The 20,388-nt window shown below is 36.9% G+C and overlaps 1 protein-coding gene across 10 annotated transcripts in view; it reads left to right on the top strand.

Moving 5' to 3' along the window:
* NEK1 (NIMA related kinase 1) overlaps nt 1-19,514 on the top strand; it is a 204,644-nt gene extending 185,130 nt beyond the window's left edge. For all 10 annotated transcript variants that reach the window (XM_008000243.3, XM_008000241.3, XM_037993745.2 and 7 more), the window contains 5 exons: nt 6,173-6,324; nt 11,301-11,509; nt 12,503-12,633; nt 12,797-12,929; nt 18,263-19,514. In XM_008000243.3, coding sequence (XP_007998434.3) covers nt 6,173-6,324; nt 11,301-11,509; nt 12,503-12,633; nt 12,797-12,929; nt 18,263-18,276 — 639 coding nt within the window. In that variant the 3' untranslated portion in view covers nt 18,277-19,514. The remainder of the gene's footprint in view (nt 1-6,172; nt 6,325-11,300; nt 11,510-12,502; nt 12,634-12,796; nt 12,930-18,262) is intronic.
* Nucleotides 19,515-20,388: the final 874 nt, after the last annotated feature.

Here is a 20,388-nt window from a genome sequence, read left to right as displayed (position 1 = left end):
CTAACATGGTGAAACCCCGTCTCTACTAAAAATACAAAAAAATTAGCCGGGCGTGGTGGTACATGCCTGTAGTCCCAGCTACTCGGGAGGCTGAGGCAGGAGAATGGTGTGAACCCGGGAGGCGGAGCTTGCAGTGAGCCGAGATTGCGCCACTGCACTCCAGCCTGCGCGACAGAGCAAGACTCCATCTCAAAAAAAAAAAAGTAGAAATCGGTCTATGGAAACACTGTTCTACCTTCAGAAGGAACAAAGGTAGAACAGGTGATAAGCAGTTTAAAGTCAGTGATACAGTGTTGTATTCTTCTGTAAAGAACAACTGTTTCTTTAAAAGTGCAAACTGATGAAGCCTGTTTGGTTGTCCTCACAAGTGGATACAGGATGAATTTGTGGAGTTCCTACCCCTCTGCTTCTTACTCTGAGTCAAGCTATTGTAAGGCAGATTCATTTAGTCAACAAATATTTATTAAATATCTACTATGTGCCAGGTATCACTCTAAATTCTAGAGTTACAGTAGTGAGGAAAACAGACAAAAATCCTCTGCTTATGGAGCCATTCTAATTGGAGAATATAAATGATAAAATACATGATCATAAATAATTGGAAAAATTGAAGCAAGGCTGGTGGAGAAAGTTTGTGTACATGAACTCCATTTCTCCTCTACCTTATCTGGAGCCTGCTAGTCAGGTATGAAGGTATTCTTCAAAGGTTACTCCTGGCTGGGATACATGCCTTCATAATTCAGTTGAATGGTCTGTAGGCCAATATAGATTTGTAAAGATTGAAATCAAAACTTTGCATTTGTTATGATTTTATAAAGGGAAATTATCAATGTATTTTTTCCAATCAAATTTTTAAAAATAGTAACATTTCAAGATTTGATTAATTTATAATCCTATGAAATCTGAAGTAGGTTGAGATAAGAAAATTACCTGCTAACTCCGCTTCATTTGCAGCCAGTTTAAATGACATAAAAGTCAGTCATGGCGGTGCACAGTGGCTCACACCTGTAATCCCAGCACTGTGGGAGGCTGAGGCAGCTGGATCACCTGAGGTCGGGAGTTTGAGACCAGCCTGGCCAACATGGTGAAACCCCATCTCTACTAAAAATACAAAAATTAGCCAGGTGTGGCGGCACACGCCTGTAATCCCAGCTACTCGGGAGGCTGAGGCAGGAGAGTCACTTGAACCCAGGAGGCAGAGGCTGCAGTGAGCCAAGATTGCACCACTGCACTCCAGCCTGGGCTACAAGAGCAAGACACCGTCTCAAAAAAATAAAAATAAAAAAAATTTAAAAGTCAGTCATGACCACCGAGGTCTTAAAAAATACAAAACCAAAAAAAAAAAAAAAACAGAGTCAGATAAAGATCATAATATCAGTTTTATTTTTGATAAAGCTCTGCTGGAAAATGTGACTTAGATTTGGCCTAAAATCATGCCTCTCAATATTTTCCTTCAATGACTAGTCCTTGGAATCTGAAGAACAAACTTCCTTAACCCACAATAAGAGCTTTATATCCATCAAGCTCCAGTAGCAGGAAGACTGAGAGTGAGACCCATCTTGTCCCTAGAAAGCAGGCGTAGGCCTGAGCTATTTGTGCTCACCACAAGGCAACAGAAGGGAAACAGGATACGCATACACTTTGTGGCAGGCAAATCTGAGAAAGAACAGGAAGGACACACACTTTATTGTCAGTGCCCTCTTGCGAATTTGCCTTCAATCAGCTCGTGTTTCTTCACTTTAGGTGATAGTGGATAAGGGATGGAGAGAGACCAGATGTGTTCTGTGGGTAGGGAGTGGGATGAAAAACTGATCTCCTTTATGAAAACTTGAGAATTTCTTGTTAAAGCAAATGCTAAGTGGCAACAAATGATTAACGTATAATTCACATAAATAGCACATGTACCTTAGATGTCTTTGATTTGTTAAAGTATTCCATTCTTAGATAATGTCCATAGTTTTTGCCTTTGGGAAGTGTTCCTAATTTTTAAATTAATGTTTTAAATCCATTTCAAGACTGATTTATGGGTTGAAGTAAGCAGATATTCACAGAGGTTATTCTTAGGGAGCAGCAGCAGCATTTAATTGCAGTAAACAGGCTAAACAGATGTGCCCATCATAAGCCATTTGGTAGTGTAACTAGAATACTGCTACTTCCTAATTTCATATGAAAACTACTGAAGCTCAAAGAGTGAATTAGAATAATTTTGAGTAGAATTTTTTTTTTTTTTTTTTTTTTTGAGACGGAGTCTCGCTCTGTCGCCCAGGCTGGAGTGCAGTGGCGCAATCTCGACTCACTGCAAGCTCTGCCTCCCGGGTTCATGCCGTTCTCCTGCCTCAGCCTCCAGTGTAGCTGGGACTATAGGTGCCCCCCACCACACCCAGCTAATTTTTTCTATTTTTTAGTAGAGACGGGGTTTCACCATGTTATCCAGGATGGTCTTGATCTCCTGACCTCATGATCCACCCTCCTCGGCCTCCCAAAGTGCTGGGATTACAAGGAGTAGAATTTTTTAGTTGAAGTTCAGTTAATGCAAGTAATACTGAATTCATTCACTATGTTATATGGTTCTCTACATCTTTGAAAAAAATAGAACTAACCAACAATAAAAACTGAAGGAAACATTTTAAGGTTCCCTAAAATTTTGTACTCCTGTTTGAATTTTTAATGGTACCAAATGCTAGATGTGTAAATTATTATGTAACAATCATGAAAAAAAAAAAAAAACTATACATGAGGATCTCAGGCAGTGTGTTACATAGATGAGCCGTTATTTTCAGAAAGAGTTCTTTTTGTGGATGTTAAAACTATAGAATATTGTTTAAACAACATAGAAATAGTAGAATCAGAATTATAGAACTGAAAGTGTTCTTTTATAAAATTCTCTTGTCCAAAGATGAATAAACTGCTTCAAACTTACTAGTCTAGTATCCAGAATCTACAAGGAACTCAAACAAACTAGAAAAAAACAATCCCATCAAAAAGTGAGCAAAGGGCGTGAATAGACATTTCTCAAAAGAATATAAACATCCAACAAACATATGAAAAACTGCTCAACATCACTAATCATCAGGGAAATGCATATTAAAGCCACAATGAGATACCACTTACGCCTGCAAGAACAGCCGTAATTTTTTTTTTCTTTTCTTTTCTTTAGTTTTTGAGATGAAGTCTCGCTCTGTCGCCCAGGCTAGAGTGCAGTGGTGTGATCTCGGCTCACTACAACCTCCGCCTCCTGGGTTTAAGCAATTCTCCTGCGTCAGCCTCCCAAGTAGCTGGGATTACAGGCACACGCCACCACACCTGGCAGATTTTTGTATTTTTAGTAGAGACAGAGTTTCACCATGTTGGCCAGGCTAGTCTCAGACTCCTGACCTCAAGTGATCCACCTGCCTCAGCCTCCCAAAGTGCTGGGATTGCAGGTGTGAGCGAGCCACTGTGCCTGGCCAAGAATGGCCATAATTAAGAAGTCCAAAAACAATAAGTGGCTGGGCGTGGTGGCTCACACCTGTAATCCCAGCACTTTGGGAGACCAAGGCGTGTGGATCACGAGATCAGGAGATCGAGACCATCCTGGCTAAAACGGTGAAACCCCATCTCTACTAAAAATACAAAAAATTAGCTGGGCGTGGTGGCAGGCGCCTGTAGTCCCAGCTGCTCGGGAGACTGAGGCAGGAGAATGGCGTGAACCTGGGAGGCAGAGCTTGCAGTGAGCTGAGATCGCGCCACTGCACTCCAGCCTGGGCAACAGAGCGAGACTCCATCTCAAAAAAAAAAAAAAAATAGTAAAACAATAGATGTTGGCTTGGATGTGGTGAAAAGGGAACACTTTTACACTGCTAGTGGGAATGTAAATTAGTACAACCACTATGGAAAACAGTATGGAGATTCCTTAAAGAGCTAAAAGTAGAACTATTATTCGATCCAGCAATCCCACCACTGGGTGTCTACCCAAAGGAAAAGAAGTCATTATATGAAAAAGACACACACACACACACATACACATACACACACACGCATACACATGTTTATAGCAGCACAATTTGCAATTGCAAAGATATGAAACGACCTAACTGCCCATCAACCAAAGAGTAGATAAAGAAAATGTGGAATATACATACCTCGTACCTGACTACTCAGCCATTAAAAGGAATGAAATAATGTCTTTTGCAGCAACTTGGATGGAGCTGGAGGCCATTATTCTAAGTGAAGTAACTCAGAAATAAAAAAACCAAATAGCATATGTTCTCATTTGTAAGTGGGAACTAAGCTGTGAAGACACAAAGGCATAAGAGTGATATAATGGACTTTGGGGACTCAAGGGGGGAAGGGCGAGAGGTAGGTGAGGGATGAAAGACTGCACATTGGGTACAGTGTACACTGCTTGGGTGTTGCATGCACCAAAATCTCAGAAATCACCACTAAAGAACTTACTCATGTAACCAAAAATCACCTGTACCCCAAAAACTATTAAAATAAAAAAATCATTTGTATTGTTAAAAAGATGAAAAGGAAAAATGAAAATAAATAAATCTACAGGGAAAAAAGCCTCCAAAACCAAGGGGGAGTCAGTGGGGGGACTTATTAGTGTACCAGGGAATACTGTGAACATGAAGGGCTTATCCAGTTGATTGCTGTCAGATTAGTGGGTTGGTATAAACCTGTTCCGGCAGGTAAGTTGTCAAATTACATGACCACTTGAAATTTCTTTTGGTTAGCAAAAGGAGTAAACTAGAATTGAGATGATTTTATCAGGGCCAAAATGTATCTTAGCCTAAGAAATATTCATTATTTTATGTAGTCCCCTCAAATTTAAGTATATAATGCGTATTTATTGTGCTATTTATTGATTAGCAGGTACCTAAGGAAACCATTTCTCGTATATAGTGCTAGTTTATAATATACATGGTTCAAACCATTAAAATAATTAACAAGGAACGTGTTATTCTGCAGACCCTGGGAAATTCAGCAAAAGAAATACTTCCGGTACCATCACTAAGTGATTTAATAAGCAGTGTACTTTTACCAACTTGTAGTTCCTAACAGTTTTTCCCTTGAATGTGAGAACATTTAAATTATGTTCAAATAATGGAAATCTTTTTCATTATTCTCAAAAACAGATTGTACCAATAACATTAGCCAAGTATATAAATTTTCATTAATATGCTAAACATTGTGTTTTCCTCACAGGCTCCCATCTGGTGAAGAGTTCTTATCAGTGCCTTAGTAGTCATGTTTCAAATCTCACAGATTCCTTTAGGGTTAACCCAGCTGTGAGAGTTATGTATGTAGTTAGTTGTTTCATAGCCCTGTCTATCTATCACGTTCTAATTGTTGAAAGGTTGTTGGACAGAGGCTATTTCTATTATTCCTTGTCTTATCCAGTACAGATTCACATTTTCAACACCTCAACTGTGCTTTTTTCTTTCCTCAACTCAGTTGGCTGAGTTTCTTCTTACTATTCCTACAAATTATGCTCAGCATTGACATCAAAGTGCTTGTCCTTCCAGCCTTCTGTTCTAGTAAGAAAGCTTCCACTCAGTCCCATGGTCAGGGAAGCACTGATAGGCTTCTCTCTGCACTGATTTGAGCCCCCTGATTTCACCAGTATGTGGCTAATCAGCAGTTCCTACAATTGAGTGATACAAGGGGCCATCAATTACGTGTGGTAGCGCTTAGCCAAACTTCAGACTAACATGCCGCAGCATTTGGGCACGACTGTGTGGGGCAAGTTGACCATAGGAAGATGAGAGGAACATTTAGCAGAAACACCATGAAAGAGGAACAAATGGGTCATGAGTGAGAAGGAGAAAACAGGTAGTTTCTAGCACTGCCTGATTCCTGACAGATATCCAAGTCCATTCCATGTGTATACCTAAATAAACACCTCTCCCACTTTTCAAAGGTGGTATCAGGGAATTCCTGTGCTAGAACCCAAACGTAATTCACAAGTTTAGTTTCCTGTAAAAAAAAGACTGAGCTGAAATTCAAGATAATTAGGTTCTAGCTTTATGCAAGTCACCTTTGAATCCTCTAGCTCTAAAAATATTTTATATATATATATTTTTTATATATACCTATGTAACAAAATTGTGGTTAGTTCTAGTTTTCTCTCATTTTTATGTTTTAATTATCTTTCTCCTAATAAGAAATTTGTTGATTTTTATTTTAGATGTTAAGGACATGTTCACTTCCAGATCTCTCAAAGCTGTTCAGAACCCTTATGGATGTTCCCACCGTAGGAGATGTTCGTCAAGACAATCTTGAAATAGATGAAATTGAAGATGAAAACATTAAAGAAGGACCTTCTGATTCTGAAGACATGTAAGTATAATGTCATTAGTAAACAGCATCTAAGTTTCTGAATTTATATGTAAAAAAAGACGGAATAACTTAGCTCTTTTTTTTAAATCATTAACCCCTGCTTTTATGTCTTCTGTATATTATTTTTATCTATTTTAAGAGACAGGGTCTCACTCTGTCACCTAGCTGGAGTGCAGGCTGGACACAGTGGCTATAATGTCATTGGTAAACAGCATTAAAAGAGTTTCTGAATTTATATGGAAAAAAGAGGGGATAACTTACCTAGCTCTTTTTTTTCATCATTAACCTCTACTTTTATGTCTTCTGTATGTTTATCTGTTTTAAGACACAGGGTCTCTATCACCTAGCTGGGGTGCAGGCTGGACACAGTGGCTCACGCCTACAATCCCACCAACCACATTGGGAGGCCAAGGCAGGAGGAATGCTTGAACCCAGTCGTTTGAGATCAGCCTGGGCAACACAGTGAGACATGATCTCTACAAAAAAATTTTTTTTTCTTTTGAGATAGACTCTTGCTCCATTACTCAGGCTGGAGTGCAGTGGCATGATCTTGGCTCACTGCAACCTCTGCCTCCCAAGTTCAAGTGATTCTCCTGCCTCAGCCTCCTGAGTAGCTGAGATTACTTGCCACCACACCTGGCTAATTTTTGTATTTTTGATAGAGACGGGGTTTCACCATGTTGGTCAGGCTGGTCTCAAACTCCTGACCTCAAGTGATCTGCCCACCTCGGGCTCCCAAAGTGCTGGGATTACAAGCGTGAGCTACCACATCTAGCCAAAAAAATTTTTTTAAATAGCCAGGTTTGTTACCACATACCTTGTAGCCCCAGCTACTCAGGAGGCTGAGGTGGAAAAATCACTTGAGCCCAAGAGTTTGAAGCAGCAGTGAGCCGTGATCATGCCGCTGCACTCCAGCCTGAGCAACAGAGTGAGACCCTGTCTCAAAAATGAAAAATAAATAAGCTGGAGTGCACTGGCATGATGATAGCTCACTGCAGCCTCCAACTCCTGGGCTCAAGCAATCTTCCCACCTCACTCTCCCAAATAGCTGAGATTACAGGTGTGAGCCACTGGGCCTGGCCAAGTTAATTTATTATTGCAGAAAAATAAATTTATAAATTTAGTGTAGCCTAAGCACATACTGTGTTTATAAGTCTATAGTAGTGTATAGTAATGTCCTAAGATAAGTACCCTATAAAGTTTACCATTTTTTATCTTTTATACAATGTTTTCACTGTACCTTTTCTATGTTTAGATATATTTAGAATAGACAGATATCATTGTGTTACAGTTGCTTCCAGTATTGAGTACAGTCATATGCTGTACAGGTTTGTAGCTTAGGAGTAACAGGCTCTACTATATAGCCTAGGTATGTAGTTAGCTACACTGAGTAGGTCTGTGTAAGTACATTTTATGATATTAGCACAACAATGAAATTGGCTGTAACAATGCATTTCTCAGAATGCTTCCTGTTGTTAAGCAATTCATGACTGTGCTCTACAGTTTCCCAGGAGAATGACCAGAAAGCTCCACATCCACCTCCTGCCATGTATAATTTCAAAGCCATGGCAATGGGGAGTTACGAGGTTGACTAGTTTTGTTCGTGTGTGTGTGTACACATGTGTAAGTACACACATGTAGTCTGCATGTGATTGGATTGTTTTCACAAAATTGCTTCCTTTGTGATTCATGGGGAATCCTGAATCTAGGAGGGAAATTTAACAAGCAATACCTCTGAGAGCTGTGAGGAGTGATGGCCCCTTAGATAAGAACCTTCCTTTACCTTGTTCAGTGTTGGTCAGCCCTCTCAACCCCCTCAGACAAATGTTACACACTTTTTGGGGTAATAAAACCAGAGTTTCCTAAAATAAGGTGAGAAGGTACAGTGTGTTCAAATCACCAGGAGAAAAAGTTATAAAATATTAGAATTTTTTATAATTTATTTTGTAATTTCTTTGAACTTGTTTCTGTTTTTTACTTTTACCTTTGGAAAGAACTTGTATTTTGATCTGATTGGAAGTATTATATCACTCTCACAATGTTTTCTTCCATAATGAGTTACATAGATGGATGCCACTGGCACATTTTATTTTCTGGTTTTTGGTTCTTTTTTAAGCCTTGCCCTTGCAAACTTCTTAAGTTTCTAGTGAAACTTTATTTTTAAAAGATTGCCTTTTTCATTTTTCTTAGAGTTCTATAGATTTTTACTAATGACCTTACAATCTAGAAGAAAAGTTACCTTTTTACTTTTATTTCTTCTACTTGACTGTGGTCATTGAACACTGAAATATTGTGTTTTTATTAATCCTATTGGAAAACATAACAACATTTAGGATTTTTGTTGTTGACAAACTGCTAAGTAAAATTTTTTAAAAAATTTTTTTTCCCAAAATTTTATGAAATCATTTATTTTTATCTGAATGAACTGCAGCTTATTTGTGGCTTGTGTTCTTTTATGGTTTTCTTTCTTCTAAGCTGCTAAGTTTGTGTTATGCATGTGTTCTTTTAATGAACAATTGATGACAGAATATTATTTTAAAACTTAAGTTAGAAGCCTTTAGTATTAATTGAAAAATTCGAAAACCAAGTTGTTTTTAAAGTATGTTATTTCATATTGTTATAGGGATATTTCACTTGATGTTTGTCTTTGGAAAATTTTTTTTTTTGGGGGTCTAAAATTTAGTCGGGGTTTTATAAGAAAGCCAACAAAAACTGAATTCAAGACCAGATTTTATTTAAGTACCTTAAAGTTTTTTGGTGCTCATTTAGTAAAAGATCTTAATCTTCTCATACTTTCTTACAGTGGCAAGGTTAGCTGCCTCAATTGAATACCATCTGCAGAGGGCACTAATTCCTCTAGGCTAGCCACTAGATGATTTTGTGAACAGGTCAATATTTACTCGTTGTAGTAATGGTACATAGCAGGTGTGCATGCTCCGTTGATTTTTTTTTTAATATTAAAATTTTTTGGCCGGGCGCGGTGGCTCAAGCCTGTAATCCCAGCACTTTGGGAGGCCGAGACGGGCGGATCACGAGGTCAGGAGATCGAGACCATCCTGGCTAACACGGTGAAACCCCGTCTCTACTAAAAAAATACAAAAAACTAGCTGGGCGAGGTGGCGGGCGCCTGTAGTCCCAGGTACTCGGGAGGCTGAGGCAGGAGAATGGCGTAAACCCAGGAGGCGGAGCTTGCAGTGAGCTGAGATCTGGCCACTGCACTCCAGCCTGGGCCACAAAGCGAGACTCCGTCTCAAAAAAAAAAAAAAAAAAAATATTTTGGGGAGATAGGGTCTTACTCTGTTGCCCTGGCTATAGTACAGTGCTACAATCATAGCTCACAGCAGCCTTGGACTCCTGGGCTCAAGCAGTCCTCCTGCCTCAGACTCCCTAGTAGCTAGGAATACAGGCTCATGCCACCACACCTAGCCAAGTTTTTTGCAATATTTTTCTAGAGAGGTCTCGCTATGTTGCCCAGGCTGGTCTCAAACTCCTGGCCTCAAGCAGTCCTCTTGCCTCAGCCTCCCAAAGGGCTAGGATTACAGGCGTGAGCCACTGCACCCAGCCTAAATTAGTCTTGTAATTGTATGTTAAGTTAAATGCTACTAGTAGGATGAGTCAAGAGATTAGACACTATTTTCTCATTCTAATTAGATGCCTAGATTTTCTATAGCTCCTACAAGTCAAATTATAGGAGTTTGTATATATAAGTACAAAATGAAGATATTTCTACATAAAAAGATTATTTACTCTTTCTCTTAATGGAAATTATATTGACAGTCTTGCACAATAGTGTTTATATTTTAGTTCTTCAGTAAATATTTGATTTGAGTCTAAACTCTTAGAAAAGCCTTAATTAGCCCTTGTGTCCTATTAAGCATTGCCTTCCTGATAGATGAAATCCTTGGCTTAGGTTCACAATCTCTTTAAGTCTTCAGCCATCTAAAACATCAATTAACTCCTTTAGTCTACAAACTTTTCCATTTACATTCCATGTTAGGAGAAAGAAGCAAATCATAAAAGGAAAAAAAATTTTCTGAGTATGTTCCTCGGATATTACAGAAGTGGTCAAAGGCCTAGATTTCAGTGCTCTGTCATTTACTGACTATGTGGCCTTGACCAAGTCATTTAAACACTTTGGTTCATGGTTTTCATGTCTCTAAAGTGATTTTTTATGGATAAAATTTGAGTAATAGGATAAAACTGTTTAAAAAACGAAAGTTCTATATAAATGTAAGGTATTATTTATGTGACTTATTTTATTCCAGCATCTACAATCTCATGAAAACAGAATTAATATTCTGACCAATACTTTAGAAACAAGATTCTCCAGTGAAGAATTATGATGGTTGGTATAGGCTAGTTACACAGAAAATCTATTTATTATGTATTTTAGAACATTTTTAAGAATAAGCGTCTAAAGATAAGATTTCTGGTGACCATTTTATTCACTGGGTCATCCTGTTAACATGAATATATAATTTCCTAAGTATTTCTGTTTCTAAAAGTTCAAATGCCCAATAGGCATTTATGTGGAAAGCCTTTTGTATAGTGTCTAGCTATTAGCCAGATGGATATTTTGAAAATTACAGAATTCCATAAAAGAGAAAATAATTTACTATTATTTGTTTTAGAAAAACTTATATAGTCTGGCCTCTTAAAATATCAAAACATTGTTTCAGAATTTAAGCAATGAGTAACATTAATAGTTATGTGATTCTCTTTGGCAAGTTGGGATCATTTTAAACAAATCATCTTCTGGCTTATGTATTCCAGAATATGTGTTGTGTTCATCTTCAACTTACTGGTGAAAAACAATGTAGGTTTTTCCCAGATTTTTTGTTATCTATTAGTATTTTTTAAGTAGAAGTGCCTACATATTGAGTAAAAGTAACATTTCAGCATGAGGTAGTTTTAGTTGTTTAACTTCGTAAATTTCAGTATGTTTGAAACTTTCAGTTAAACCTTTTAAATTTCAGTGTGTTTGAAGAAACTGACACAGATTTGCAAGAGCTGCAGGCCTCGATGGAACAGTTACTTAGAGAACAACCTAGTGAAGAATACAGTGAAGAAGAAGAGTCAGTCTTAAAGAACAGTGATGTGGAGCCAACTGCAAATGGGACAGATGTGGCGGATGAAGATGACAATCCCAGCAGTGAAAGTGCCCTGAACGAAGAATGGCACTCAGGTGCATAATCAGAGTTTTGGACCTTTTTCTTTTTCAGTTTACAAATATTTCAAGTGGAATATAGTTTTCTAATCTCTGCTGTGGACCATTTCCAACTTCAAATACAACTGAAGCATGCCTCTGGGTCTCTCCCAGTTTTCACTCTTTTTCTCTTCATACAAATATGTGATTTTCCATTTTTTTATTAAATTTTTTTCTTTCCTAGTATGTCAATGCTTTTTTGAAGCATTTTTATTCTAATCTCCGTTTCTTGACTGATTTTTCCAGTAATAAAGATAATAACGTTGTTTTCTTGTCATTCTATATTTTAGAAAGAGCTTCTGCATATATTAATCAGCAGGGTTAACACTGAAAGCAGTTTTTAAAGTACGAAAAACTCGTTTCATAAATTTGGAAACTTGCTCTCTCATAACATTACCCCTAAGATGCATAGAAAGTGTGTCTATTTCAGTAACTATATTATGTTAATTTAGGAAGAAAAGCTAATGTGAAAAGACTAAGTAATGTTTTTTTTCAAAGTATCTTGAGCATGTACATGACAAAACATATTGGCCATTTATACTTTCCAGGTGCTTTCCTGAAATGTAATGATGTATGTCTTAGGTTGTCTACCTTCTGCAGGCTTTTCCATGGTATGGCCCACATTTATTACCAACTTTTGTAGTTAGGGTTAGCTGCTTCAAAGCAAAACATGGAGGTGTGCTTTTTCCACTTTTTTATTCATTTAAGTAACATCTCTAGGAGTGTTTTGATTCCACCCTGATTTATTTTTTATATCTATAAAGGAAAAGTAACATTCTTGTTTAGAAAGATTTATACATAATTTTTCCCAAAGGACAAATATTAAAATGACAAAAACCCTTTATAATGAAAGTAGAAGTAGTCTACTTCAATGGCATTATTCATTTGTCATAGAATTTTAGTCTATTAGGGTAAGAGTTATCTTATTCAGTCTTTTTAAATCAAAATATCTATTTTAATTTTACTTTTTAGATAACAGTGATGGTGAAACTGCTAGTGAATGTGAATACGATAGTGTCTTTAACCATTTAGAGGAACTGAGACTTCATCTGGAGCAGGAAATGGGCTTTGAAAAATTCTTTGAGGTTTACGAGAAAATAAAGGTAAGTGAAAAGTCAATTAAAACACTTAAAATGTGCTCTGTTTGAAGGTTAGAGAAATGTTAATGATCTTTATTGGTCATTAGATTTATTATAAATAAAAAGTGAAGTCTACAATTAGAGAAAGTTATTCAAATATTAATTTATATTTGGGAATTTGGTATAGGCTATTCATGAAGATGAAGATGAAAATATTGAAATTTGTTCAAAAATAGTTCAAAATATTTTGGGAAATGAACATCAGCATCTTTATGCCAAGATTCTTCATTTAGTCATGGCAGATGGAGCCTACCAAGAAGGTAAGATTTCCTCACATGTCTGTATAATTTTCAATAAATGTGAGAAAAACAAGATGATACATGTATATGACTCAGCTTACATCACATCCGTTTTGTGAAATCTACATGGGAACTATATTACTTTTAAGCAATAATAATATTAACTTTGTCATATACTTTTACTGATCTGTCATGTACTTTTACTGACTTAAGTCCTTTAAGTCCATATTTTTAATTTAATTTATAAGTAACCTTTGAATGAGATTTTTGAAAATCTTACTAGATAGATTTTTGGACAGCTCTAGCAATTAGAATAATCCTAGCTGGGTGCGGTGGCTCATGCTTGTGATTCCAGCTACTTGGGAGGCTTAAGTGGGAGGATGGCTTGAGGCCAGGAGTTTGAGACCATCCTGGACAACATAATGATAGGTTTCATTAAATTTTAATTAGCTAGGCATGGTGGTGAGCACCTGTAGTCCCGGCTACTCAGGAGGCTGAGGTGGGAGGATTGCTTGAGCCCAGGAGTTTGAAGCTGCAATGAGCTGTGATTGTGCTACTGCACTTAGCCTTCGTGACAGAGCCAGACCCTGTCTCAAAAAAAAAAAAAAAAAGTAAGATTATAAATTAGAATAATTCGTGTTTTTTTTTTTTTGTTTTCTGTTTTGAGTCAGAGTCTTGTTGCCCAGGCTGGAGTGTGGTGGTGTGATCTCAGCTCACTGCAACTTCTGCTTCCTGGGTTTAAGTTATTCTCCTGCCTCAGCCCCCTGAGTAGCTGGGCCTACAGGTGCCACCACGCCTGACTAATTTTTGTATTTTTGGTAGAGATGGGATCTCACCATGTTGGCCAGGCTGGCCTTGAACTCCTGACCTCAAATGATTCACCCTCCTTGGCCTACCAAAGTGCTGGGGTTATAGACATGAGCCACTGCACCTGGCAAAACTCTTTGACACAAAAAGCAATATGTAAAATTTTGAACAACAATTTATTTCTAGATTATTTGCCCAAACACTAATCTTATTACTTTAAAGGTTTAATTCATAGACTAAAATTGAGGGTTTTAAATGTTGATGCTTAATTTCAGCAATAAAAATGTTTATAAAATTTATTTGTATTCCGTGCAAAATTTGTTTGCATATTCATACAAAAAAGTCTAAGATTGCATTTAAATATATATATATAGTAAGAGAGAGAATTAAGTTTTAAAAGTATCTGGGGAAGTGAACATATTGGACAAATGAGCACAAGCCGTATAACATGAAGCCAGGAATGAGGAATATAAACTTCATGTTCAAAAGGTCTCCACATTTTCTAAAAACAGGAAACAAATTTGGTGCTGGTCTTTCTCACAAAGCAGAAAACCTAATTAATTACATGAGTCACAGTATTCATGAGACAAAACATTTTAGTTGCTCAGAGGACAGCTATTTTTGGTATTGAAACCAAAGGAACAGTTTTCCCATGATCTTTAAAAGGAGGGCACTATCATACAGTGTTCCTCAAACTTGAATAACATATGGATCCCTTTAAGGGGCAAAAAAATATTTTTTTCAGGCACAAGAATCCAAGGGTCTATAAACCCCAATAAAAAAAAACTTAAGTCTTAGTCATAGAAAATTTCTGTCAATTGTGAATTATTACTGTAAAACAGATGTTGTATTTTTCTAAATATTAAAAATGTTTATCAAAATGAAAATATAAAATGTAGACATTTTCTGGTACTTGTGGATTTCTTATTTTATTGGGATCTTGAACTTCATTTTACAAAACAATGCTATAATGGAATGAAAAGTATCCTCAGTAATTTTTACAATATTTAGATTTCATGAGACTGTTTCTCATATGTCATGCTGTAAGTTAATGGCACGAAGCCAGAGGATGATTCCATTTCAGTAATTCTGTGGAGTGTATCAAACCAATTCTATTCATATTCAGACTATTCCACCTCCAGGCGGTTCTCCTTAAGTATTGTTTCAATAGAGCTTTTCATAAGTAATCAGCAACAATGTGTTTGGGGTTCAATTTTGCTGGACAAGTATCTGGAGAGCTTTTAGCTTGCTTTGCCCATTAAGTGGAGAACTGTAACAATCAACTTATTCACGAGGTAGAATTGACATCCTCTTTTGACAACTGAGTGGCTTCAAAAGGATATACGCCTACACGGAAGGCCATTTCCCCTGCAGAGGACCGAGAATCAGGCTAGGTTAATACACCACTCAAGAAGCAATATCAGATTTTCTCTAGTACACAAATGAAAGGAAAAGAGAACCCCAAAGTTCTGTATCATAAAGCCTGACAGTAATTCCTTCAGCCTAGAAAAAAAATGTAAAGCAATTAAAGGCAAATGCCTACCCTGGCAATCTTTTCTAAAACTCTTAGTACATACCATTACAGCAGGTGTAGCCTAAAAAAAAATTTAATACAGCCCGTAAAATATTATAACTTACTGCTATAGCTACTAAAGAAACTGGTTATAAAATGGATATTGAACTATATGGATGACTTGCTGTTTTATATTGTTAATCATGAGAGTTAAATGAAATGACTGGATTTAGATTTCATACTCATCAATTCAGAATAACTGTTTTTGCAGTCCTTCATATTGGAAGTCATTAGAGCCCATATATAGCTGTTCTTTTTTATTTGGGGAGTTTGGGGTTGGTTTTTTGTTTTATTTTTTTAATGGAGACAGGGCCTTGCTCTATCACCCAGGTTGGAGTACAGTGGCATGATCTCAACTCACTGCAAACTCCGCCTCCTGGGCTCAAGCAGTCCTCCCACTTCAGCCTCCTGAGTAACTGGTACTACTGGCGTGAGCTGCCATGCCCGACTCATTTTTGTATTTTTTTGGTAGAGATGGCATTTCACCATGTTGCCTGGGTTGATCACGAACTCCTGGGCTGAAGCTGTCCGCCCACCTCAGCTTCCTAAAGTGCTAGGATTACAGGTGTGACCCACCGTACCCAGCCTACCTGTCTTAGAGATAGTTGTCCAGACAGCTATCTTTTAGGGCGCATCTAGGAGATAATAAAGCCATGTCATCTGCATATGGTACTTACACACTTTTATTCTCTGTGTTGGGGAAAGGGGAGAGTAAAGAAGGGAAGGGGTAAGCAAAATTTTATCTAGCTCACCCGAAAGTAACATCAAGTCATTAAGGTACAAGTTTAAAAGATTGTCAAAACACATTTCTGTTTCATTTCACTGGAAATTGTATGAGTCCTGAAAAGACAGCCTTGGCTGTTTAACTCTCCTGATACTGTTATGGTGCAGGTTTGGTAAGCATCAGTATCTTCAGCCATTGATAAAGTTAATGCTTTTTTGTCCATAGCTAGATGCTGTCCGGAGTCAGAAGTCGAATAGAGCTAATAAAATGTATAAACGATTTGATAGTATTCGTAATAAATTCTTCCACAAGGAGAGAAGGAGTATAATAGCTGTGTCTGGCAGAGGCTACCATATTCTCACATAGACTATTAGCATTAGCAACCCAAGTTTATAGATTCTTTTTTTTTTTTTTTTTTGAGATGGAGTCTTGCTCTGTCTCCCAGGTTGGAGTGCAGTGGCACAATCTCGGCTTGCTGCAACCTCTGCCTCCCCGGTTCAAGCGATTCTCCTGTCTCACCCTCCCAAGTAGCTGGGATTACAGGCACGTGCCACCACACCTGGCTAATTTTTGTATTTTTAGTAGAGATGGGGTTTCACCATGTTGACCAGGCTGGTCTCAAACTCCTGACCTCAGGTGATCTGTCTGCCTCGGTCTCCCAAAGTGCTGGGATTACAGGCATGAGCCACCACTCCTGGCCATTATAGATTCTTAAGAAGGAGACACATACCTTCTCTTCATACTCATTTTAGGTGGAATATTGGGCTGCGTTTATGTAATGAAATTTTATACATCAGCTAAAATGAGTGAATTAAATTCCATCTATCAATATGGATAAGCCCCACAAACAAGATGAGTTGAATAAGTAGAATATTATACCATTTATGTAGTGTTTATAACCAATTTTATTTAGATGTGCATGTGTATAATAAAAATAAAAGCAAAAACCCATGAGTGGGAAGAATACACATCAGTTTCACAGTACTGAAAATGCCCCTGGGGAAGAAGAGAAGGCAATAAGATTGAGAAAGGGTACTCTCTATCTGTAATATGCTTTTACTTAAGTAATCCAAACCACTATGGCCAAAAGTTAGCTTTCGTTAATTCTACATATTATGGATATGTGTGTTCATTACTTTCCTGATTATTTGAAAAGTAAGTAAATATAGTACAGAGTGATCAGTGTTACCTTGGAAGCAATAAAATGTATGTAAGTTGTAAAGTAAAGATCCAACTACAGTGGTGGTGACAGGATCGGTCTTCCTGGGGAGAGGACATCAAAGTTGGATTCTGAAAGATGAATGGGAATTTAACGCAAATAAGTACACATACGGGGAAGGATGCAAAGTGTAGTAGGGAACTATAAGCAATTCAGTGTTCCTACAGCATAAATTATAGGGGCAGTTGAGGAAGGTGGGGAATGAAATTTGGTAAGATGAGAAATATTTAAAAGACCAGATCATGAAGGGCTTTGTAATCCACGTTAAGGAGCGTGGATTCCATTTTGAGGCAGTAGGGAGCTAATGAATGTTTTAAGCAGTGCAGTGATTTAACATGACCCTTGGATTTTAATGAAAGATCACTTTTGCTAGAATGTGGAAGATAGTGCTTGGATGTAAGATTAAGTTAACCAATCTGTTTAATTCACTTGATTATAATCTTTAGAATTAAAAAAATTGAAAATAACAAAAATGTCTATAAATAGTAATGGTTAATTATGTCATAGCCACTAAATAGAATACTATGCAGACATTGAAGTCAACATAGAATATATCCATGATTTATTCTTTAACATTTTATTGTCAAATTTTTGTTGTATTGAAAATTTGAAAGAACTTTACAATGATCACCCATGCACCCACCACCTAGATTCTAACATTTTTTCTAATCTTATCTTATGTATCCACCTTTCCATTCACTAGGGTGTTTTCAGTGGAAAACCTAGGTTTCAAAACTGTATTTTAGTGTAATTTTTAAAAGATTTTTGTGTATGCATGGGAAAGCATTGTGGGAGGATTTATATAAAGTTAACGTTGGTTATCTTTCGCTTATAGAGGATTTTTGCTTCCCATTTTATTCTTCATTGTATTGTCTGAATATTTTACAATGAATGTGTGATACAATAATTAAAAAAATATGTTTAAAACTACATGAAAGCTCTTCTCCTTTAGCGTGAACAAGAATGAGTTTTTTTTTAAGTAGATACAACTTGATTTGAAATGAAGTGAATTATTTTTCTTTTTTCTACAGATAATGATGAATAATCCTCAAAATGATTTTTAATCCTCAACTATATGAAAGCATTTGAATTTGGCTCATCAGAATAACAAGCTTCAGTGGGAAATACAGCAATTATTTATTTAAAAAATCAGATTTAAGATGGGCTTGCTTATTGCCTGAAAAAGATGGAGAAACATGCCATTTTTCAATGAAGATTCTAATATTTTATCTATTTTATTTTGTTCATTGAATTCCATGGTTAAATCCTGTAAAATATATACTTTATTAAATCATCCAACCAAAGCATAGGAAACATTGACCCAGAACCTGACTTAATGGTTTTGAAGATTTACTATGCAATAGGGTAACTCTGACTTTCAGCAAATGTCTTTAGGTTGAGGGAATTACCTATGTCATGAAGGACCTGTCTGTGGTTTTTCAGTGAAGTCTTTAAGAACGAACTTTTTTCTGTCTAGTACTTGTTTTCAGTCTGGCCAGCAGTTCTACGTTAAATCACCTTGTCGAGGGCTCTATTTAGATTATACATTTTGAAGATGAAATTTTTAGCCTTAAAGTTTATATTCGCAAGTCCTTTTACAACCAGTGTGTCTCCTGAACTAGCACACAGGCTGTAGAAACAGTCTTAGAAATCATTGAAAGATTTGATTATGAAAGAATAGCAAAATTATATTTCCTGACATATAAAATGTTGGTTTAATGCCTTTATTTCTCTTTAAGGACCAGAACCAGGAATACTATATTGAAAAATTAGTCTGTGGATTTAACATTGACCTAGCATATAGCTTAAAGTTGCTCTTTTGGTTTTTAACTTCGTCTCATACATATGCTCCAAGGACAATGTGATGTTAAAAAGGAGGAAATAATTATTTTTATTTTGACACTGTGGCAGTTTTGGTTACTAGGATCCTAGGGAGGGAAGTGTTTGCCTCTTGAACTTCTTTCCATTATCAGAGGATTTAGTTAGGTCGTTAAGATGATGATCACACAGCTTCAATCGCAATATGCCAAGTATAACCTGGTTTCGTTAGTGGTGTCTACAGTCCAGATGTTCTTCGTAATAAAAGCAAAGTGTTTGAACCTCTGAGTACAAAGCAGGCTGGTTGGCATAATATGTAATTTGAAAAATAAAATCTTATCTTGCAGCACTATCAGTATGTTGAATTTATTATGTGTATTATTTCTAATATCTAAAACTAAATACTTGATTTTTTATATGTGTGTTTATTTTCTGATATTGCTATTAAATTTTTATTATCTACCTGAAGTATATCATTGATTGTCTTTTATTTATTAGCACTTTTCTCAATAGAAGGTTTTCACATCAAGCTGAGAATACTTTTGTTGGTTTTGTACCCGATGCTTTCTTTCTTCATAATGAAGAAAATGAATTCTGTGCTTTAATTCTGTACAATCCTGAAAGATGGTCATATTTTGCGGAGGTTATGTGTTAATTCTTAAACTATTACAACTATTAGAAAAGGGTATAATATAGTAGAAAATATTGTTTTAGCCCTATTTCACACGATGTTATATGTGCAGGAATAAGGATGATCAGTAGCATTTGTGCCATCTCCAGGCGATTAGCAGTGTGTGACTCTAGAGTGTTGTTATGGAAGGATTACGCCAGGTAGGAAAAGGGCTATTATTTTTCAGTAAGGTCTGTTATAAGTGTTGGAGTTGACATGTAGAAGCATCTGTAGATTCATAAATGTTAGCATTAAATGGGCTATCAGGATAATTTTGTCTTTTCTCCATTTAACATGCAAAGATATTGAGTTGAACATGAAATTAAGTCACTTGTGTAAAGGGTCAGGGTCAGAGCAATTCCTAGGTCTTACACTGTTGTTAGTTGCACATTCTTATCTCCCCTAGAGAATCAAAGAGAATAAATTTGATAGGAATTTGGGAGGCTGAGGCAGGTGGATCATGAGGTCAGGAGTTCAAGACCAGCCTGACCAAGATGGTGAAACCCCATCTTCACTAAAATACAAAAATTAGCCGGGCATGGTGCCAGCTACTTGGGAGGCTGAGACAGAGAATTGCTTGAACCCAGGAGGTGGAGGTCGCGGTGAGCCAACATTGCACCACTGCACTCCAGCCTGGGCAACAGAATGAAACTCTGTCTCAAAAAAGAA

Source organism: Chlorocebus sabaeus, chromosome 7 (genome assembly GCF_047675955.1).
Source record: "Chlorocebus sabaeus isolate Y175 chromosome 7, mChlSab1.0.hap1, whole genome shotgun sequence".
Lineage (NCBI taxonomy): Eukaryota > Metazoa > Chordata > Mammalia > Primates > Cercopithecidae > Chlorocebus > Chlorocebus sabaeus.
Note: the sequence above shows the minus strand (reverse complement) of the source record. Positions and strands in the feature narration are given on the sequence as shown.